This window comes from Chelonia mydas, chromosome 12, assembly GCF_015237465.2.
Source record: "Chelonia mydas isolate rCheMyd1 chromosome 12, rCheMyd1.pri.v2, whole genome shotgun sequence".
NCBI lineage: Eukaryota > Metazoa > Chordata > Testudines > Cheloniidae > Chelonia > Chelonia mydas.
In genome coordinates, this window is record NC_051252.2 from 3,134,308 (window position 1) to 3,154,927 (window position 20,620).

At 49.5% G+C, this 20,620-nt stretch overlaps 1 protein-coding gene across 10 annotated transcripts in view; it reads left to right on the top strand.

The window, feature by feature from the left end:
* The window catches only part of VAC14 (VAC14 component of PIKFYVE complex), a 200,416-nt gene that overhangs the window by 106,633 nt on the left and 73,163 nt on the right, over positions 1-20,620 (top strand). For all 10 annotated transcript variants that reach the window (XR_005222314.2, XR_005222311.2, XR_005222312.2 and 7 more), the window contains one exon: positions 611-743. Coding sequence is in view for 6 of the 10 variants with exons in the window: in XM_037878219.2 (XP_037734147.1) it covers positions 611-743 (133 nt within the window). In the remaining 4 variants the exon portion in view is untranslated. The remainder of the gene's footprint in view (positions 1-610; positions 744-20,620) is intronic.

Below are 20,620 nucleotides of genomic sequence, written 5' to 3' on the forward strand. Positions count from 1 at the left end.
GTTCTTAGGATTACACTTTGTGATCACCAAATGCTGCAACTTGAGCTGTGTTTGCTACTGCCAGACACCAGGCTGTTCAGTCGCGGCGTGAAACTTCCTGAAGCAGAACAGAAAGAAATGAAATCAGCAGCACAAGGAATACCTTCATTAATTCAGTTCCTGCACTAAGCTCTGGCTCAGCTACTTGAATGAACTATCTATTCAAAGTGGCAGTCGTGTGGGTGGGTGGCAGAGGGGTGTGTGTAGAATCACAGTAAAAATAGAGCTTAGACTACATGGAGAGCTGGTCTGTGAATAGTTTTTGCATTGATTTAACTATCTCTATTTAGAAACTGACACGAATAAATCTGTGTAACCTCCCATGTGAATGTGGTTATCTTGGTATAAAGGTGCCAGACATATTTATGGAAATAAGCTACATAGATATAAGTACCTCAAAGGAAAGACCATTGGATCATGCCTTAAATCCTCTACCTGACTCTCATTGCCTTCCCCCACCCTGACAGGTTCATGCCATAAGAGTAAATGCATGTCACGTGGAGAGAATTCCAATTCCAAGACAGCTGCGCTTGTGACTGTGTTCTGTAACTTGGTCTCCTTCTCTGTCCAGGTATGAAAGGCATGGAGTGCTCCCCCTCAACCCCCACCATGAACTCCTACTTCTACAAATTCATGATTAACCTACTCAAGAGATTCAGCAGTGAGCGGAAGCTGCTGGAGACCAGAGGAGCATTCATCATCAGGTCAGAACACCATCTTTCTCCATCTCTTTCTCATACCACAACTTATGATAAGAATATCTTCCTTCTAGGTGGTATGTGGCATTTTAGCCTAACGCTTGCCTGGTTCTTTGTGGCCAAAGACCTCTCTGCAAGCCATTTTTTTTTGCCAGTCATTGCAGTTGATATTTTTAGAGCAAATGAATTAATTTTTCCCATGTTAAGACACCATATTTTTCACTTCTATCCCCTGAGGTTAAATATTTCCTAATTAAACACTGTTTTCAGATCCTATCTTGCTGAGACACTAACAAAACAGTGGGAGTGTGAAACAGGCTATTCTGTGGGTGTGTGGACCCTCTTTCTTTAGCTGGTGCGGGGTACAGTGTGGTGTAGTACTTGTGTGCATTGACAATCTGTTCAGAGCATTGTCATTGTGAGATGTATACACTCAACAGTTGGCACTGCCTGGTAAAACCGGTCACTTTAAGAGAGCGCTTTTAAATGGGAAGGCGAACGGAACTGTGGAATCAGTGTCGTGGTCTCTTGTGTGGTTTGATTTGTTTCCAGGGACCTGTAATTAAGTGGTGGATACTGGGAAAACGTGCGTTGCGACAGACAGCTGGCAGTGTGTAATCCTTAACACACCAGATCTGGGGCAAGGGCAGCAAATTCTGCTGTGCTTTCTCAGAAATCAACTTGAAGGTCACAGGCGAGGCAAAGGGGGTATTGAGTGGGAGCAGAGCCCAATTGTGTCTCTTTCCTTTCTTGCCTATATCAGAAGGCATCATTGAAGTATGCTCGAACTCAGAACCAAATGAGCATGGAGATTTGAATTCCATGGAACTCCCTCTTCCAGGGCAAGAGGAGGTCAGAGGCAGGATGGATGGATGGAATAATTGCGAAAGGTACATGGTTAAGTATTAACCGTATCGCTTACAAGGAGTGCAGTGATCAGAGGTTGCCGTACTGGTTAGCATGCTGCTCATGCATGCCTAACCCTTATGTTCGCAAAGAAAACCTTCAAGGTGTGTCTAACGGCAGTGATGTCTGCCTGAGTCTGCAGACGACCTGAAACAACAGAGGAGAGGAGAGAGTTGCCCCATTCATTTCAAGGGGAAGTTAGGGTTTGAAGCGGCCATTAGATCTCGGTGTTAAATATTCGTGCTAAAACAATTAGCAGTGAAACATCTGTGTACACTAAGGTTGTGTATGGGGCATGAGTGCCACCGCTCTTTCCCCAGCAGGGGGAAGGTCTGCAAGGTATTTTTTTCACCTCTCCCAGGATATCCCCCACTCCACGCTTATATTACACCTCAGTTCCACTAGATGTCGGATCTCAAGAATCACGGGAGAAACCAATTTCCCAAAGCCTAGATTGGCATGTGCTAATGGCCTTCTCCTGTCAAAGTTTATGCTATGTGGGATTTTTATAACAGCAAGTGCTTTCTCTCTTCCCTGCCTTCTGCAAAAGGGAACACATGGCCATGGTCTGCATGCATTGTGCTTGAGAGGGAGTGGTAGAATGGTCCTGTTTCTGATTAGAGGGCCAAGGCCCGCACTGCACATTAGAGAACTATACCTGGGTCTCATTCTGGTTTGGAGACTGTACAATTTCCTGTCAGACATTCCTCTGAACTATAGTCAGCTGGACTCTTTTACATGGGGAAAATGGCATGGGGACCAAAGGTTCCTGCATCTGGGCTTGCTGTGCCATTTCCCAACGCGTAGCAGAAATGAAATTGGACCAGGTCATGGCAGTTTAATATGCCAGTGCTTTTCTTGGTGACTTGTGCTCCAGAATCCAACCTTCCAATTAACAGAGAAATTAAGGCTCCAGCCCTTATGGCTGCGAAGAGACTCTTGTAACCGACACAATGATGACTCCCTGAGTCCGCACACAGCATGATGCGATAGCTTGGAGAGGTATGAACTGCCCCATTGATCTCCGGAGGTGTTAATTCTTGAGCTTAATATATGCAGTTTCAATGCCAGTTTTAACTTTCACTGATTTAAAGCAAGTGAGAAAGGAGGAGGAGAGAGAGTTTGCTGTACTGTCAGTATTTGAATTTGATCTGTTGTCACCAAGACCCATTGATCGTGGGAGCCACTGGCACTATCTTCAGTGCAATCTTTTCAGATTGTCTTCAGTGTATTTGTTCGTACTATCTTCTTAAGTAGAGCCAGTTGCTTGACTATAATTGTGGTTTGATATTAAAAATGTTCAAGAAACCAAATAACCAAGCCTTTGCCCAGTGGTTTTCAATCTTTTTTTCATTTGCAGACCCCTACAAAATTTCAAATGGAGGTGAGGACCCTTTGGAAATCTTCAGTGTAGTCTGCGGACCTGCAGGGGTCCGTGGACCACAGGTTGAAAATCACTGCCTTCGCCAATTTTATTGTCCAACGACAAATCTTTACAATACATAAAGCAACAAGTTAATACTTTTCCAATCCTTGTAGGAAGCTGTTCTCTTGCCGTGTTCAGTTCGTCCTGCACAGAAGGTGTGCTTCGAGTTAAGCGTTCAAACTAGCAATATCCGTAGTGGAGAGCTCTCTATTTGTCACCTAAGACTGAAATCCACCAATCAGCTCTTTATCTTGTTTTCCTTTATCCACCTACTCCTTCCTTATCTCTTTGTTTTGGATTCCACTTTCCAAGTACTAGTTGTGCTGTCGAGGCACATCCCAGCCTGTCCTGGGACATAGAATTAATGGATCTTGTCCTGACTGGTTTTATATTTACTAGTGCCAAAGCTGAGTTCAGTTTGCAAAGTGTTGTGGGATGCTTGGCATGGGTGAACAGAATTGTGGGAAGAGCATAATACAATTCCGTTAGCATAACATCCCAGCACTTGCATGGAATGTATACCAAGATTAATATCGGATGCACAATGCATGGTAAGCTGGTGTGTGCCATACATGTTAATGTGCTGTGCAATACATATGTGTTGGCTAATACCACAGTCCAGTTCTGCGCTCTCCCTGAGTGAGTCTGCCTGCTACTGCATAACGTGCTGATGTCCTGCAGATGCCAGGCTGATTCTGGGGTGAAGGCAGGGTGGTAAGTTGGTACCAGAGCACGTGATGTGCAGGTGTTGGACAATCACTAATGTCCTAACAGTTTCTCTTCCTTGCTAGTGGGCACTGAGTTATAAGGATAAACAAAGTAGTTCCCACAAGTGAATCCTTAATAGAAGAACACAGAATGGTTTCCCCATTAATAGCTTGTTGACCTCTAACCCATGACATGAATTCAGGCGATTGGCAAAATAATCATATCTTAGAGTTAAGATGCTTTCTAAACCAGTGAAAACGTAACTAATGCTCTGATGCAAGCAGGAATAAGCAAAGAAACTTAAAGATTATTTTAAAGTGAGCTTAGCTGTGAGCTTGAAGCGTAGTATTCAGCTTGAGGCCCAGTGGTAGCAATGGTTAGCAGAAGGCCACATTAGGCTTAATGAAAGTTTAGCATTACCAATTAACCTGGGGTCAGAAGATTTAGCAATATCTATCTTGTGATACACTGCAAGACCGTAAAGCCTTTATTTTGCCTGAGTTCCCGAACCACATTGTATAGAGAACCTTCTGTCTGCACAAATGCTTACAGCAATTGTCAGAACCCAACCATGGGTAGCAGGAACGGCAAGTATGAACAAGAGGCCAAGACTTAGAGTGTGGTCTCAGAAATAGGTCACTGTAAGGGAATAAGTGCATAAATGGGGACTCAGTCCCAACCCATGGCGAGACCTCGGGATAACAGGATGGTGGCAACCTTAATGCTTACTCCCCCTTTCAGGGGAACCCTCAGCCCATGGATTGGAGAGTATACATCATGCAGATTCTGCTGCTATCTTCTAGTTCTAAGATTTTGGTTATATTGATTGTAGTATTAATAAAATGTAGTGTGTCTCACCAATCATCTTCTTAATTAATCTCCAAGTAGCCACCAAAGCACAAACACATTATTAGTGACAAGTACATGTTGCACCCCAAATTAATTGAAAGGCTTCAGCCTTTTTCCTTTCTTTTAATTCCTTATCCCCCACATGTGGCACAGATTCTGTCTGTTTTGATTGCCTGCAGCCCCAAGTACAGCTAAAACTAAGGAAAACTGGGAACAAGCTGCATTTCAGTGACTTGTTGTACACCCTTGGAACCTGGGTTGGGAGCAGAGAAAGAGAACAAAATGGTTACATTTAGAAGACTATTTTGGGATGAAGGAATAACATGAGATGAAAAGGAATTGTGGGATAGAAAGCTCCAAAAAACAAAGCAGTGACTCTTTCTCTAGTGTTGCCAGTGTTGTCTGATCTTGGCAAAGAGGGAGGTCCAAAGGGTCAGATGGAGGCTGCCAGGCAATGTCTGGAATGATCATCGTTTATTTCCTAACCCCCTCTGGTGCTCAGCAATGGCCCCTTGTAGTTTATGATTATGAAAAACTTTCACCTCTTTTCTACTAAGTCTTCATTTGACCCTGGAGGCTGAAGGTATGTTGTGTGTATGAAGTTCAGGGAATATGACTCAGGTGGGTAGTTCTTCAGTGATCCTAGAGGCAAATGAATTTCTGGCAAGTCACATGTGCAAAGCATCTTCTGTAGGACAGTCTCTGGAGTGATATTGGCATCTACTCCTGATGGAGGGTCTTTCCTTTTTTCTGGCCAGAGGACGGGTATCGTGCCTGGGTCATAGTCCTAGCACCAAAACAGGATGGGTAGTGCTCAGTCGCATTATGCCCTGGCTTCCCGTAACCTTGGGAGACTGAGGAAATCAGCCCTGGAGAACTGAGCAGTCACCACGGACACAGAATAGTAACAATGCTGACTTTTTCATTTCTGCAGTGCGTAGCTCCACACCCCCATCCTTCTGCTAATGGCTTTCCCTCTATGGGTAACTTACAGGCCCATAGCTAAATCCACCTCCTGACCGAAGGGGGCGTTGCTGCGGGGATATACAGACCCCAGTTTCCACTCCCCTCAGTGCAGCCGTCGATGCACAGCTCTCCTTAGGGGCCTGCTTTCTTCAGAAGGTGCCTGGGAAAATAAAGTTCAGTAAGAGGAGCTTCATCTCCTGCTCCTTGTCTTCCGGGGCCCCTGTGTGCCTGAAAGGCATGAGGTCAGAGCAGCAGGCTGCAGTTTAGTAAAGCCTCTTGCCTTACAACAGGAGGTTCCCTGCTCACTTCTGGCAGGAGCCACAGAAATACCTTCCATGTTGGGCACTTCCCACTACACCGAGTGCTGGTGGGCTCAGACATCCCCTCTTCTGCCACCTGAGTATGCCCTGCTTTGCCCTGTGCCGCCTCAAGTCCAAGGCAGGCCGGCTGCCACAAGGCCTTCAAGGAAGCCCAGGCCTCCCACTGCTGCTCAGCCCGACCCCAGAGGCTAATACCCCAGTTAAACACCGCCAGACGGGTCTCGCCTGTGCTAGCCACCATGAGAGATGTGCCTATCCTGAGGGGCCAGAGACAACCTGGAGGCGGAGCTGGCTGAAAATGAGAACTGGCCCGCAGGACACTTCGGAACAGTTTGTTCCAAAATTGTCTGTACTTGTTTGGGTTTTAGTAAAAAAAAAAAAAAAATTCCCCCTTGCCTTCCTCTCCCTCCCTCCAGTGACCAAAGGGAAAAGAGGCAGGGGGAAGGCCAGTTTTCATCCAAATGTTCGTGAATGAGAACTCACAGCTGGCTCCACCCGGGAGGAAATCCCAAGCACACAGTCCCCTTAGTAGCTGTGTGATTAAAATGTAGGTCGTTACGCGGCGCCCTGTCGACACTAGCCATACCGGTCATTACCAGTGCTGGGGCTGGGCCAGGCACAGCAAAGGAGGGAACTCGCCAGCGGGAAGAAGTCTAGTGTAGGCCCCGCCTGCGCTGACTGTAGAGTTAGTGAAATTGACGCTAGCAGAGAAGGGAATGAAAGCCAAGCGTTTGGGAGAGGCAAGGGGGCTGTAATCAGTGTTAGCACATACTTGTCTCCAAGGTCAAAAGAACACGTAGGAGAGCAGCCATCTTTATTAAAGACTCAGCACCCCCACTGCTTCCCTGAAGGACTGGCTGCTCCCAGTAGCCACTCATCTTCCTCCAGGGAATACCTGAGCTGAAATTCCTGATGGTTCTTTATACAGCCCCATCTTTGGGGAAGGCGAGCCCTTTCAGGCAGCCTTTTAACCCTAAAGAAGCAAAAGAGCGCACACCAAACTTCGAGTCTTTGGTGGGGCACCTTTTCACCTGGACAAGCATCTGTCTCAGCAGGTGGATGGCTTCCTTGTGGGATCTCATCCCTCATCCAGATGTTTTCTGCTGGCACTTGAGCACCCTAAGCCCAAACCCTGTGAGGTGACTGCACCTCAGAAACGCAGTCTAGTGCTCAAGACACTGCCTCTCTCCCTTTGAACCTACAGACGCTCTTCTCCCAGACGTTCTTGCATTCAAAGGGTCTGCTTTTGTTGGCCCAGACAGAGGGGTAAGACTCACAGCAGCCTTTTGCTCACTACGGCTCATTGCCTTCCACTGTGTCAGTGACCCTGAGAAATACCAACCTTCACGCTAACCAGGAGAGATAGACCCTGCCTCCCTCTGCCCTAGCCTGACATGTGGCAAGGAAAGAGTCCTGTACTCACTAGCTGTGGGCTGTGCCATTAAGCAAGAACAAAATATTAATATTCAGCTACTGGCTTGCTGAGATGGTTTGTAGCAGCACAAAAATGCAAAGCAGCTTCCAAAGCATCGTATTTCCCACTGGATCCATCCAGCTGTCCTTGAAGCATTGAAAACAAGATGAAATCCCTTGCCACTAAAGCTCATCAGACCAGGAGTCAGGTGGGCTTCTGGGCAGCAAATGGCCCCTGGAAGTTCATCTGTGCTTTCACTAAAGCATCATAGGTAGGACGTTGCTCTAATGGGCAGCCCTTAGGGCACCATGTTCTCAGGGCTGCAGTCATCTGCTCCAGTAAAAACCTCAGGGGCATGTCTTACCCCACGTACACAGTGGTTCTTTTGCTGAGCCCATCTGGGGGCTGCGTGGAGAAGTGAACCCTTTTTCTACATTTCAGGGGGTTTTGGAGTAAGCGTAAGAATCCATGTGCTCATCCTGTTCTGTTTGGCATGCTTGATGTTAACCAGGTTTGTTAAATCTAGACAGTCTAGTAGGTCCTATGTACTTTATCCGCAGTAACCCCCTAGGCCAAGAGATGGCTCCTGATTTAGCATTTTGCCTGCCTGTGGGGAAAGGGCCCATTTACCTGCATTGTTGGAGCTCTTCACAGATGCCAGTTTTGCAGGTTCAGTAAAATTCCCCTCTGCAACGCACCTCTGCTCCCAAAGGAGCCCAAAGCACTTGCCAAGCTTCAGCTCGATGCACTCTCCTCGGGGATGACTGCCTTCCTCCAGCCTGGGCTGCAGCAGCCGTGACAGCAGTGCCAGGCAGCAGCTGAGGACAGGAAGTGAAGATACCAATAGTAATTCAGGGTATGTCTGTACTACCCACTGGATCATAGAATCATAGAACCATAGAATATCAGGGTTGGAAGGGACCTCAGGAGGTCATCTAGTCCAACCCCCAATCGGGGGGCAGCAGTCGATCCAGCAGGGGTCAATTTATTGTGTCTAGTCTAAGCGTGATAAATCGACCCCCGAGCGCTTTCCCGTCGACTCAAGTACTCCACCGCTGCGAGAAGCGCAGGCAGCGTCGACGGGGGAGCGGCAGCAGTCGACTAACCTCAGTGAAGACACCGTGGTGAGTAGGTCTAAGTACGTCGACTTCAGCTACTTTATTCACCTAGCTGAAGTTGCATAACTTAGATCTGTTTCCGCCCCCCAGCGTAGACCAGGCCTCAAATCCCAGCCATCACCTCTTGGGTAGAGACATACATCTCTCTCCGTCCTGATGGAGGTTTTTCTAGGCTGCAAAGCTCCCTGTCTACACTGCAAGTTCCTCAGCAAGACAGACTGCTTAGACCCCTCCCTCAGAGGCTATAAACGGTGTAATTGCCTATAGATATAAGGTAGCACACAGCTTTTCCTAAGCAAGCACACTTATTCTTAATGTGAAAGCAGTACAGAGAAAACAAATTACAACAATAAAATAACCTACATGCATGCTAATAAGCTTGCCAGAGATCACCCCAACTCCAGCAAGGGCTCTGGCAGGTGATCATTCCTTCAGACCTCACTGAGGTTTTTTCTGTGGCCACAAGTTTGTTCCTAACAGCTGTAAGTCACTCTTTTATCCAGTTTGGGCCTCTGGGAACACATAATCAGCAGACAAAGGTCCCCTCCTAAGGGCAAAGCATCAGAAGACTGCGTTCTTGCATAGTGGGGGGGGAGGGGTCACATTTGTATGCAGTTCCCCCAGAGACTTCCTGGGAAAACTATCTCACTTTAAAAGTTCATTCTTGTCTGGCCCATTGTCAGGGTTGCCAAGCCTCCAGGATTGGCCTGGAGTCTCCAGGAATTAAAGATTAATACTTAATTAAAGGTTGTCATGTGATGAAATCTCCAGCAATATATCCTACCAAAATTGCCAACCCTACCCATTGTCTCAGTCCTTTGAAGCTCATAACGCTTCCCAGAATCCACATTAGTCATGTCTCTGTCCTAGAGACAATCCCCCAATAGTACTTAAATATTTGCCTTTTTAATACAATGAACTCCTACGATACTTAAATGTATTCATTAAGTTAAACCTTATTGAATTCAGGTTTGTCCAGCATATTGCAGGAAATTGCCAGGTCTGTCACAAGCACCTTGGTATCCCCAGTGGTTAGGACCTTCAGCTTTGTCTGAGCTAGAAGATGGACCCTACAGCAGATAAAGAGAGTCCAGTGGCTCTGGGGCTAGCCTGGGAGACCTGGGTTCAATTTCTTGCTCTCACACTTGCTGTGTAACCTTGGGCAAGTCACTTAGGGCTAGATGCACAAAGGGGGTTAAGCCGCACGTGTGCTGGGCTTTGGGGGATCAAAATGTTGGCTGTAGACACCTAACATCCTTAGGTTTCTGCTGGTAGAACCCTCTTAGTACCAAAATGTGCTGCTGGGTGTGGACACCTGGGCACTTAGCTCACACCTGAACACCAGCAGGATCCTCAAACTAGGTGTTGCCTTGCCTGGTGCACCCGGGGGCGTGAGCCAGTAGGTGTGCTCAGAAGCTGTCCCTTGGGTTGAGCCCCACACAAGCCAGAGGAAGAGGTGTGGTGGGCACTTGCCTGCGATGAGGGACACCCAGCTTCCGTGTAGACCAGGCTTTAGACTGACAAGTTGACCAAACCTGTTAACCAAGATGCTGTGTTCAGAAAGTGGGGTGGCAGGGGAGGGGGCAGGGGTGTTCAAAAGCAACTGGCTTCCACAGTAGAAAACAGTCTGGTGCTTGCTGGGCGGAGGCAGGATGGAGCAGAGGCGCTTTTCCCTGTAAGCCGCACGTTACGTTGGTTTCGCTCTGTCTGCAGAGCTTCCCCATGGCCGCGCGCTCTGCGCTCTGGTGAGCATGGCCAGGACACGAGCCCCTGTAAACCTGCTGGCAAAGGGAGGAGCTTTTGTTTGAGTTAGAGGCTCTTGCTGACTCTTCAGGCTGGATAAAGGGAGAATTCCCCCGGGATTTTCTTGTGCCGTTGTAACAGACTGCATCCCCTTGTTTTTAAGGAACTCGAGCGGTCATTACCCCCACAGCTCAGGGAAGGGCAGGCAGTGGTGTCCTGGTATAACTCGGTATGTAGCAAGCTCAGAATCTTAGCATGCCCCACGCGTAGAGCCGGGGCCCAGATCCAAGCTCCTCAGCCTTCTGAGGAAACAGATCTGCATTGGACAGTTGAGGTTGGGGCCCTTCTATGATAGTGGAAAGAATGCAGAATCCTCATGCACTGGAATGAATGGGGGTCTAGGGATGAATATTACTGCCAGTGCTCCCTCGTGGGTGGGCTAGGCAGCCTCTCTAGCACTGAATTCATGCAGAACGAGTGACAAGGGAATGGCAAGCGCCCAGGGCAATTCTGGAAGGTGCTGTGCAAATTTCCCCTGTTGCTTTGCCCGGTGCATCTACACTTACCCTGTCACGCCATCTGCTTTTCCAGCTCTGGCACCTACCCAGCTCTGCAGGTATACTGCCTCCTGACCTGAAACATCCTCTTCTGTTCCAGTCCTAGGTCCTCGTCCCCAGCTCTGCCAGTGCCCTTCAGACCTGCAGCCCCGCCTGCTGTTCCGGTCCTCTCGCCCTCATGCAACTCTCCCAGCTCACCTCGCCCTTGCAGCAGCCATGGGCCTGCACAGCCCTCCCCAGGCATATCTGCTCTGTCCCACCAGTGCTCCCTGCCTTTGCAACTCTGGGCCCCTTCTGAATGCTCTGCCACTTGTTGATTTGTTTGGCCATTTTGGGATGCACTCCAAATCCCACTGGGATTTTAGGTTGAGAACATCAAACTCATAACATGCTATAGATTTTCCAGAGATGTGACCTGCTGTAACCTAGTCTTCTGAGTTAGGCTATGTCAACCCACCCCTTCCAGCCCTGTGCATAGCAACTCACTTTCCAGAGACCCCAGGAACCCTTTCACTGAAAATCCCCTCCAATGAGGCTGCTGTGTGTTTCTTCCTCCTCTTTCCCACCCTCCATGGTAATGCATGCAGAACAAAACCCTGGTTTGTTTTCATGTGAACTGTTCCACTTGTACTGGGCAAAGCGGGAGGAAAAAAAACCCTGGCCTCTTTGATAAACTGTGTTATGAACTCAGGCATAATCCAAACAGCTGTGATCTTTACAAGGGATGCTTCTGTGCTGGGAAGCAGGAAAGTCTGTGAAAATGCCCTGCGCTGCCTGCCAAGATGGCTCTCTGGCCGACTGCCCTTTTTGCTTTAATGAACTGTGCATTCTCCCCCACCGCCCCCGTTGCCTTGCAGAAAGGAGTAACTGGAGCATTTTACTTTTATCTTTTTTCCTTTTAAAAAAAAAATCCCCAACTTCAGTGTAATTTAGTTCAGTGAACTGTGGGGCTCCAAATGGTGCAATGTGCAGCCAGAAATGTACTTTGAGCTCTGACTTCCCTACAGGACAGGACGGGGCAGCATGATGGACAAAGTCTAAGCTAGGAATGTGCGATCTGAATTCAGAGCAGTTGAAAATTGTGAGTGCATTGGGGCAGAGGCAATGGAGTCAACTTAAAGGGCCAAGCCACCAAGTTCAGACCTGAATGTTCCCATAGGTCCTGGGGTGTTTGGATGCAGAGTCTTGGTCCAGGCCCACCTCTAGTTTAGACCTGCATGGTGGTAAATTCAGCTGCCAAGTCAGTCGTCTTTCCTCCACATTCTTCTCCTCCTTTGATGGTCAGCATGACACTAATTTTCATAAGTGCAGTTTATGTAAGAGTCATTAGTGCACTCGGTGGCCTGCTCAGTTTCTGTTGACTTGGCGGGGGAATTGATGGTAATCCGTGCGTTGCACTGATGTAGTTGAAAGTTGGATTCATTTTTAATTGCTCTGCAAGATGACATGAATAAAACCTGCCTTTCATGCAATAATTGGGGGACTACAGCTTTGCTAAACTGGTCAGTTCTAGTGATGAATGGATGTTCCTGTTAATCGTCATGTCCAATTTATTATGGTAGCTGGTCAGGAGTCAGTTGGCTGATATCTTTCCATCCCCCTTGCCCCCCATCTCCACAAATTATCCTGCCATACTTCTCTCCTCCAGTGGCCCCCAGCCCAGCTCCCCATCTCTAGCTCTTACCTTTGCATCCACTGAATTCTAGCACTGGTGACCGAAGATAAAGAGCAATGTTTATTAAGTGGCGCTGCAAGGATTGGGCTATTCCTGCCGGGGCACGTGCTGCAAGGAGGTGTCTTTGATGGAGCCTCCCAGACTTTGATGGATTATGTTAATTTGTGGCCGGAATTAATTTCTATGAGAGTGATCCCACTTCCCATGATGCAATGGGCTCAGCAGCTGAAGGCACAGGTGATCTGGTGTCTTGGCAGTTTTATGTATCAAATCCTTTGCATGTAGGGGCAGAGGTGCTTACTATGGGGGGGTTAATATGTGGCACGGATGCTGCCAGATTATTTCTGGAGAACCCTGAGAAGGCTTTGGCTTCTGTCGAGTCACTGGGAACCCCAAAGTGCCATTGTGTTCTCATCTCTGCAATATCCTACATGGCCACATGGAACTCAGAGTGCATTGTTACTCAGGACCTGACTGCAGCTGAGTATGGTTGCTTATACACAGCAAAAGCCTCATGAGCATAGGGGGGCAGCTCAGTAGGGCTTGACCTTAGCATAAGAAATTTACTGTGTAAATGAAGCCAACCAGACCTGCAAGCCGCGGGTGAGGAGAGAGATTTCTACAGGGGTTAGAGCTTGCACCAGGGGCCTGTATTTAGGAAACTGGAAACAAGCAGTGACTCTCGAACCTTCCTGCCCCAGGAGCCCAGCATCACTGCAGAGCAGACCCTTCGTTGTAGGGCTCCCCCACCCATGGCAATGCATGAAACTTGGAGACCTCCATGCCCAACCTCTGGAGCCTTGGGACAGGTGCCACCACGGGCAGACTCCAAGAGGAGTGTAAGTAGGGAACGAAAGCCGAGCTGTCTGAGAATTCCTCCAACTCCCCCTCTCTCAACAGTGCCCAGGGAACTGTGACTGTGTCCTTTTAAAAATACCTCCAGAATGCTGTTGAAATTAGCTAACTGTCCTACATGCTCAAGTTGCTCTGTGACCCAGATTACTCCAAGCTGCCTGTAAGAACTGGATATCTTTTCCTTGAGAAAAATGGAAAACACATGTGATCAACATCATTGGAATGGGCTGGGATTAATTAAATTTGGTGAGTGTGTGGAGGAGAGGAAGAGGAAGTGCTGGCTAGGGGAAAAAACAACAAAACCTTTCAAACTATGCAAGAAGTTCTGTACAGGGCAGCATTCCTATTTGCATGGTTTTGGTGAGGGGGTGGAGGGGCAGTTCTTCCCACTAGTTTTCCTAGCCCCCAGGGAACGCTGCATGGACTGCAGGAGCAGGTTGGGGAATTGGGATTCTTAGCCTGGAGAATTGAGAGGGGGGAGAGGGCGAATTTTACTTGTCCCTAGGGACTGTGGCTAGAACACAGTTTCTGAACAACTGTTCTAACATGGTTCTTTGTCCCCATGCATCCTGTCTGGATAAACTGTGTTTGATTCACTTCTTGTTCACACCAGTGTAACTCCGTTGAGTTCAGTGGAGTCACTGCAGTTTATACCAGTGCAGGGAGAGAACTGGGTCTGTTGTAAAACAGTAGGATTGCTGGCTGCAGGGTCTACTCGTAGTTACCAAGTCTGATTTAAAGCTACCTTGCAAAATTCTGCTCACCCAGGGCAAGTAAAATGATTGAACAAGAAAAGGCTTCTTTGATCCTCCCTTGTGTTAAGTGTGGGGGACCCAGTTGGCTTTGGTTAGCTTGGAAAATGTGCATGGCGGTTGGGGATTGCAGCAGTGCTGAAAAGTCAGGATAGGTGGGGCCGAAGAAGTGAGGCATTAACTATTAAAGTACCAGAGACTAGTATAACCTGCGTCAGTCCTGACTATGCCAGTCATGTGTCATCCTCTGAGTTGCTGCAAATCTCAGGCACTTCCTGGCTGTGTACTGCCATCAGTGGAACGTCTAGTTATGGGGCAGCAGAGTGTACTGGGGAGGGGAGGGGAAATCAGTTGGGGAATGAGTTTGTCTTGCCTTGCTCTTGCATGAGGCTCCTGACTCACTGCCCACGCTTTGTTCCAGGCCTCTAGGGCGAGGCTGTGCATCTTGGTACCTCTGGAATCCTCGCTGACGACTTGCCCCCAAGGCGTCAGCGCATCATCTGGTTTTTCACTCTGTGCCTCTTCAGCTCGGGAGGCTGCCAAGCGCGCGGAGCGAGCCAGCAGCGCACAGGAAAGAGGCTGCTGTTGTGAGAGTGCAGCAGCATCCCCGTTAGTCGTATTTTCTGCGGGTCAGGGCTAGACTCCGGAGCTTTGCTTTGGGCCAGAACACAGCGCGGGAAAATCTCGCTGCGACCGCAGACTTCAAACCTTAGTGCAGATCGTTCTGCCCCGACTCCCTGATCTTCTTTTGCTCCCCTCCCGCTCGTCCAGCAGGGACCTCCTTTCTGTCCCTCTTCTCAGTAGGTTGGCTTGTTGGTACAAGAGCCGTCCCTTCTCCTCTGCTGCTCCTGTCTCGTCTAGCCTGCATGGCTGTGCCGCTCTGACTCTCTCCCAGCTGGAACAGCATCTCTGCCCCAGTGCAGTTTCCTGTTGAACTCTGATGTGTTCGTGTGGTTGTATGAGACAGCCTGGGGCAAATCAAATGGACCCTTCAGGCCACTGAAGCAGGGTTTGTGGGTAGAGCAGCCATGTTTGGGCAAGGGGGGTGCATCGACTGCACTGTCTGAGGGGTCCATGTTGCCCTGAACAGGCTCGCAGGGAGGGTGATATTGAGGGCAGAAGGGCTCAGCTCAATGAGCACAGTGGTGCTGAGAGAGGGCTGGGTTGGCTGAGGAAGGATGGCTGGGCTGCAGGCTGGTCCTAGGTGGATTTCACACACTTCAGCTGTATAAAGTAATCATCAGGCTTCATGCATAAAGCTGCACTGTGTGATAAGCTACAGATGAGCTCAGCAGTATTGTGCTTGCAATAATGTTTGTTGCTTCTAAACCTCAATACTTTTCTTCAGCTGAACCTGGGGCTGGAGTCTGAAATGTGGTCTGGGGTCTCCTAGAAAAATCTCTTAAGTCTTGTTTTCTGATCTTTTAGAGAAGCTGTTCTAGTCCTTGGCTCAGTTTTCTTCTTCCCACCCCAGCCCTGCAAAAGTGTGTACAGATTTATAACATAAAAGGTATGTGTGCGTGCATAGCAGTCTCTCAAAAATAATAATCTGCTAGTTAAGGGGTCTCTGAGTAGTTGTTGATGTGATTAGATCTTAACCAGGCTGTTGGGTTGAAAAACCCCTTGCTGTAGATTTACAGGGCAGCTCGTAACCACTCACAAAGCAGCTGGTGTGGTCTACGGGGAAAATGTGCGCGGGCCAAATACCTATTTCCAGCAAAGAGTGTAATGGCTGCCCTGGAGCTGTTAGCCTGGGTAAATAAAGTTCTTTAAAAAATGACAGGTTTCAGAGTAGCAGCCGTGTTAGTCTGTATCCGCAAAAAGAAAAGGAGGACTTGTGGCACCTTAGAGACTAACAAATTTATTGAAGTGAGCTGTAGCTCACGAAAGCTTATGCTCAGATAAATTTGTTAGTCTCTAAGGTGCCACAAGTCCTCCTTTTCTTTTTAAAAAATGACACACGCTCCCTTCCATGAGTGTGGGAGCAATTTTGATAATTCAACTAACATTATAGAACATGAGAAATTCATATTTGCAAGGCTTGATAACAAGGATCTGTCATTCAGGGAAACTCAAACCTGCCCACCCTGTCATTCTAAGCGACATGTGGGTCCTCAAGCTGGGGAGACAAGAACCCAAACTCCCTAGTGTCATGAGGAACAAGCCCCGGCTCTTCTTAGAGTGCTTGCTCATGTCGATTCTGCCCACTGCGCCCTCTGTTCCTTCTTACCAGCTGTGACGGTTGGTGGGGAGCACCTTGTCTTGCCTTGCAAGAGCAGCAGCGGTTTATCCATTGACTTGGTTAGTTGTTGTTGTTCATAGTTTCATAGGTAGTTAGTTGATAGTCAGGGGCGTCCCAGTTGGGACTTTGCCCCGAGCAGGGCATGCCCCACTCCCCTGGCTTCAAGCCATGTGTGTCATGCAGCAGGCTAATGCCGATCAGCGATCCGCACGACAGCTGTCTTAAGTGTCTGGGAGAAAGCCGTAGGAAAGACTGGTGCCACATCTGTAGAAACTTTTGCCGGTGGACTCGGAAGGAGTGGGATATCCACTTGAGGCCGCTCTTCGTCCGGCGTTGGAACCCTCCACCGCAGCACCCACGCCCAGCACTTTGGCCTTGGCGTGCAGCACACCGCCGGAGCCGGACTTGGCCCGGCATCATTCCGTCTCGCCTACGCCAAAGAGGCGGCAAAAGAAAAGAAGCCCCTCAGCACTGAAGGACAGAGGGACCTCAGGCAAAGGACCTGTGTCAGGCTATGCTCCTACTACAGGGCTTCAAGGGGGTACCGCGGAGGTCAGACCCCCCCACCCCCCCCTGCCCAGCCAGGGACCTGCCCCCAGCCGCAGGCAGCAGCAGGGGTTCCCAGCCAGTGATGGGGCCTTCAGTGCCCAAAGCGGTCCCGGCGGCTAAGGCGCAAAGCTGACCGGTTCTGCAGGTGCCACGCTAGGTGACAGATAGGGCTCTGCTCGTGGAACCGAAGGGGAAAGCCATCGGGGTGCTGCAGCCTAGACTGGTGGAACACCCCAGGAACACCTTGGGCACATCACTTGGGATCTCTGGGCCTCAGCTTCCCATCTGCACTATAGGGAGAGTAGCACTGCCCTGCTCGCAGGCAGTGTGAGGGGCTCAGGGCAGAGGAGTACTTACAAGCTACATTGGCAGGGGTGGGAAGGCTGAGGCTGGTCCTTTCGTCACCCAAGCAGTGTCCCTCCCGTGTTCACGCTGTCTGAGCTGAGGAACTGACAGGGAGGAGGAGTGTGTGACTGAGATGCACTGGGTACAGCCAGCCTGCTCTCCATCTTGCTGGCTTAGGTGCCCAGTTGACAGGGCTTTGTAAAAGTCACCACGCGACACTGATGTTTGATTCTCCTGGGCCCTGGCCTTGGGGACAATGTGCTGCCTTCCAGGACACGTGGTCACCCCACAAGTAAAGCCCCAAGTGCAGTGAAACCCTAGTTAACCACTCCAGCCCTGTCCCTTATGGCTTGACTGTACTCCAGCTTCCCTAGTTCATTGGCAGGTTAGCGAGGCCAGAAGCCTGGTAATGGCTGTTGCGACTGGAGAGGATTCCACAAAAACAAGCGCTTATTTCTAGCCGCAGGGCAGGGTTGTTTTCTAGTCAGGTCAGCGGTAGCGATGGGCCTAGTGGCCAAGCACGAGCCAAATAACAGGAGCCTGTTGAATCTCACGAGCAGGCCAGTGTGTTTGAATAATTGGAAGACTAAAGGCGAGAGGAAGCCGCACCCCATCTTGCTTTGACGCTCGGAAGGCGGATTTCTGAAGGGAAGCTACGTTCTCCAGACCCCTGATCGGCGCGCGAGGGCTGTGAGGCTCGGGACGTGCCTGGCACACCGATGAGAGTGACCTCAGTAAGCTGGGTGCAAGATTTACCCCACTTCAGTCTGAGCTGGGGAAAGGGCAGCGGAGGCTGCTGTGGCTAAGCACAGGGATTTGAGGCGCCAGCATTGAATCAGAAGGGTTTTAATGCATTGAAACCTTAAGGCTTTCCCTGCACTGGAGAGAGGCAAAGGAGGCAGCGGCACACACCACTGCTAAAGATAGTAGTGTAGATGTGAGAGACACTGGTTGGGCATGTAGAGCCCCATCTACCCTAATGTGCTGCCGCGTCTGAGCCGTGCCTCACTGGCTACACTGCTCTTTATACCTGTGCTGGGGGCGTGCGGTGTATGTGCGCTAGATGCCATAAATGCAGACATAGCCTCGCTCTACTCCACAAATCCTGGTTGCTCAATAAAAATCCCCCAATTTTTGGCCAGTGCCAACTATTTCATCACATACCCCACTTGGGTCCTGCTCACTTCTGCCACTGCTGCTTGGTAAGGAACTAAAATGTACCAACTTTACACCTCCTTTTTCTTTCAAGTACAGCCTTGTCCCTTGTCCCAGTCTGCACAGTGGCTGATGTCCAGTCTCCTGACTAACTCTCCCCTCCTGAGGTCCCTTCCAACCCTGATAGTCTATCTGTCCAGTCCTTGGAAGGCCAATTGCTGCTGCTAGCCACCACAAGGGAGTTGGGCAGACTTAGTGTATAGCTGAGTGTACCACTAAACGGTATTCTCTTCTCCCATCAAAGTGCTTCACCCTCCTTTGCCTGGGCTCCCCTTGTTTACCAGCTCATCTTCCGTGATTTCCCAGTAGCTGGAATCTCCTGGAAACTGCCTCTCATTCATCAGCTCTCTGCACTCCCTCCCCTTGGTTGCTGCCCTCTGTCATGCTATTCTCTGCTGTATCTGACATGCTCCCCTGCAGCTCACGCGGATGGTGGGCCTGGCACTGGCAGTGACCCTCGCAGCCACTGATATTTGAGGGTTTATTAGTTCCCCCTCGATCCTGCTGTAAGATCTCTACAGCCCACGAGGATGATGCACTCCGTCGTCTTCCTGGCTAACGCCAGCACTAGCCATTGAATGCATTGCACTGTTCCTATTGCCAAAGTCCACAGCCTCGGTTAGAACTGATAACTGATTCTCTTGACAGTTTTCTTCGTTTTCCAGTTCCCTGAATACTTTGTGTCAGATTTCTTCCTGCCACTCTGAATCTCTCTCTCCCCTCCCATAATTTCCTTCGCTGGCTTCCTCTTTCCTCATCAACATTAAATTCGCCTCCTCCCTTCAAGCTGGCGTAAGAGATGGACCTGAGCCAGAACCCCACATCCCCCAAACTTAGGGGAAGTTTGGAGCCAGATCAGAGCTGTGCATCTCAGGCCTGAGGCTGCTCTGTCCCACCCCTGCTTCTAAATCTGCTTTCATTCCTCTCCTGCGTGTCAAGTCCTTAGCTCTGTCCAACCCTGTCATAGTGGTTCCTTTGTCTATCTCCTGCCCTCTTCTTCGTGTCATTCATGCCTTTCTCTTTGCCTTCTGAGGTCGTCACTCTAGAGTACGTCTGCACGGCCTGCGGCAGCCAGCCTCTGGGCCCGGGTTGCTAAAAATAGCTGTGCAGACAGCCCTTTTCAATGGCGGTCAAGGCTCTGACGCCCATCCCCATCCCTAGGCTTCAGAGCCGGAGCTCCAGGCCTAGCCGCAGCATCTGCACAGCCAATGTTGGAGCGCAAGGCCTGGGCACAAGGCTCACTGCCGGGCCGGGGTAGCCACATCCTTAGGGTACCAGGTGGCCTCTCTCCTCAAATCCCTCCTTAAAACTCTCTCCCCTGGCTTCACCTTCCAACACATCTCCCCTCCCCAGCACGATCTGCTTCCAGTCTGACCTCTTCCAGCGCTGGGCTCCCATGCTGTCCCTACGGCCCTTTTCCAGCGAGTAGCCAGCATGGCGCCACCATGCACCTCTCCTGAACTTTAACGTCAAGGGCATTTCAGTTCCTTCACGCTGATCAGTGCCTCTGGCCGCTTGAACTTTAATACTGCTGGGCTAAGCAGAACATGGGCAATTCCCCTTGAACTGGAGTTAACTGGCTTAAAAGCCAGCCCAGACACAGGGTTACTACAGGAGCAGGCCTTAGGGAGCGTTACTGAAAATGAAGGAGATGGTCTTCATGTTAGCCCCTTTGCAGATGTGGGGGAGCCCCCACTATTTCCCTGCTGGGCTCAAGATGAGAAACTGGAACTCTTTCACAGCTGTGTGAATACACTGTTTCTTGGTCCACGCTGCCCTAGGACAGCAATCTGCTCCTCGCTCAGCAACAGCAGTGGGGCGTTCTCTTAAAAACCAGGACAGCCCCAAGATTTTGCTGAGTGCATTGGAGCTGTTTGGTGATGACAGCTCACTTAAAGCCTTTAATAGCTAGACTGTGGCCCCTTCCTTCTGTGAAATTCTTAAGTCATTGGCCCTTCTCATGCTGCATCCAGCAATCCCCTTTCAGACACACCCCTAAAACTGGATAAACATCCGAGAATGAGCTGTTGTTACACTGGCTTGCAGCCAGCTCCTAGCTGATTTTATTTGTAATGAAAGAAATTGTATGAGTGGAAATAAGGAGCTTGTCAGTTTCCTTGAAAATTAGGCCATAGCTATCAGCCTGAAAGGAGAGCATCCATCTCAAAGGAGAAATCTACCAAGAGCTGCTGCTGCCTAACCCTCTGAAATATCGGTAACAACCTCGTGCCTTGGAGCGGAAA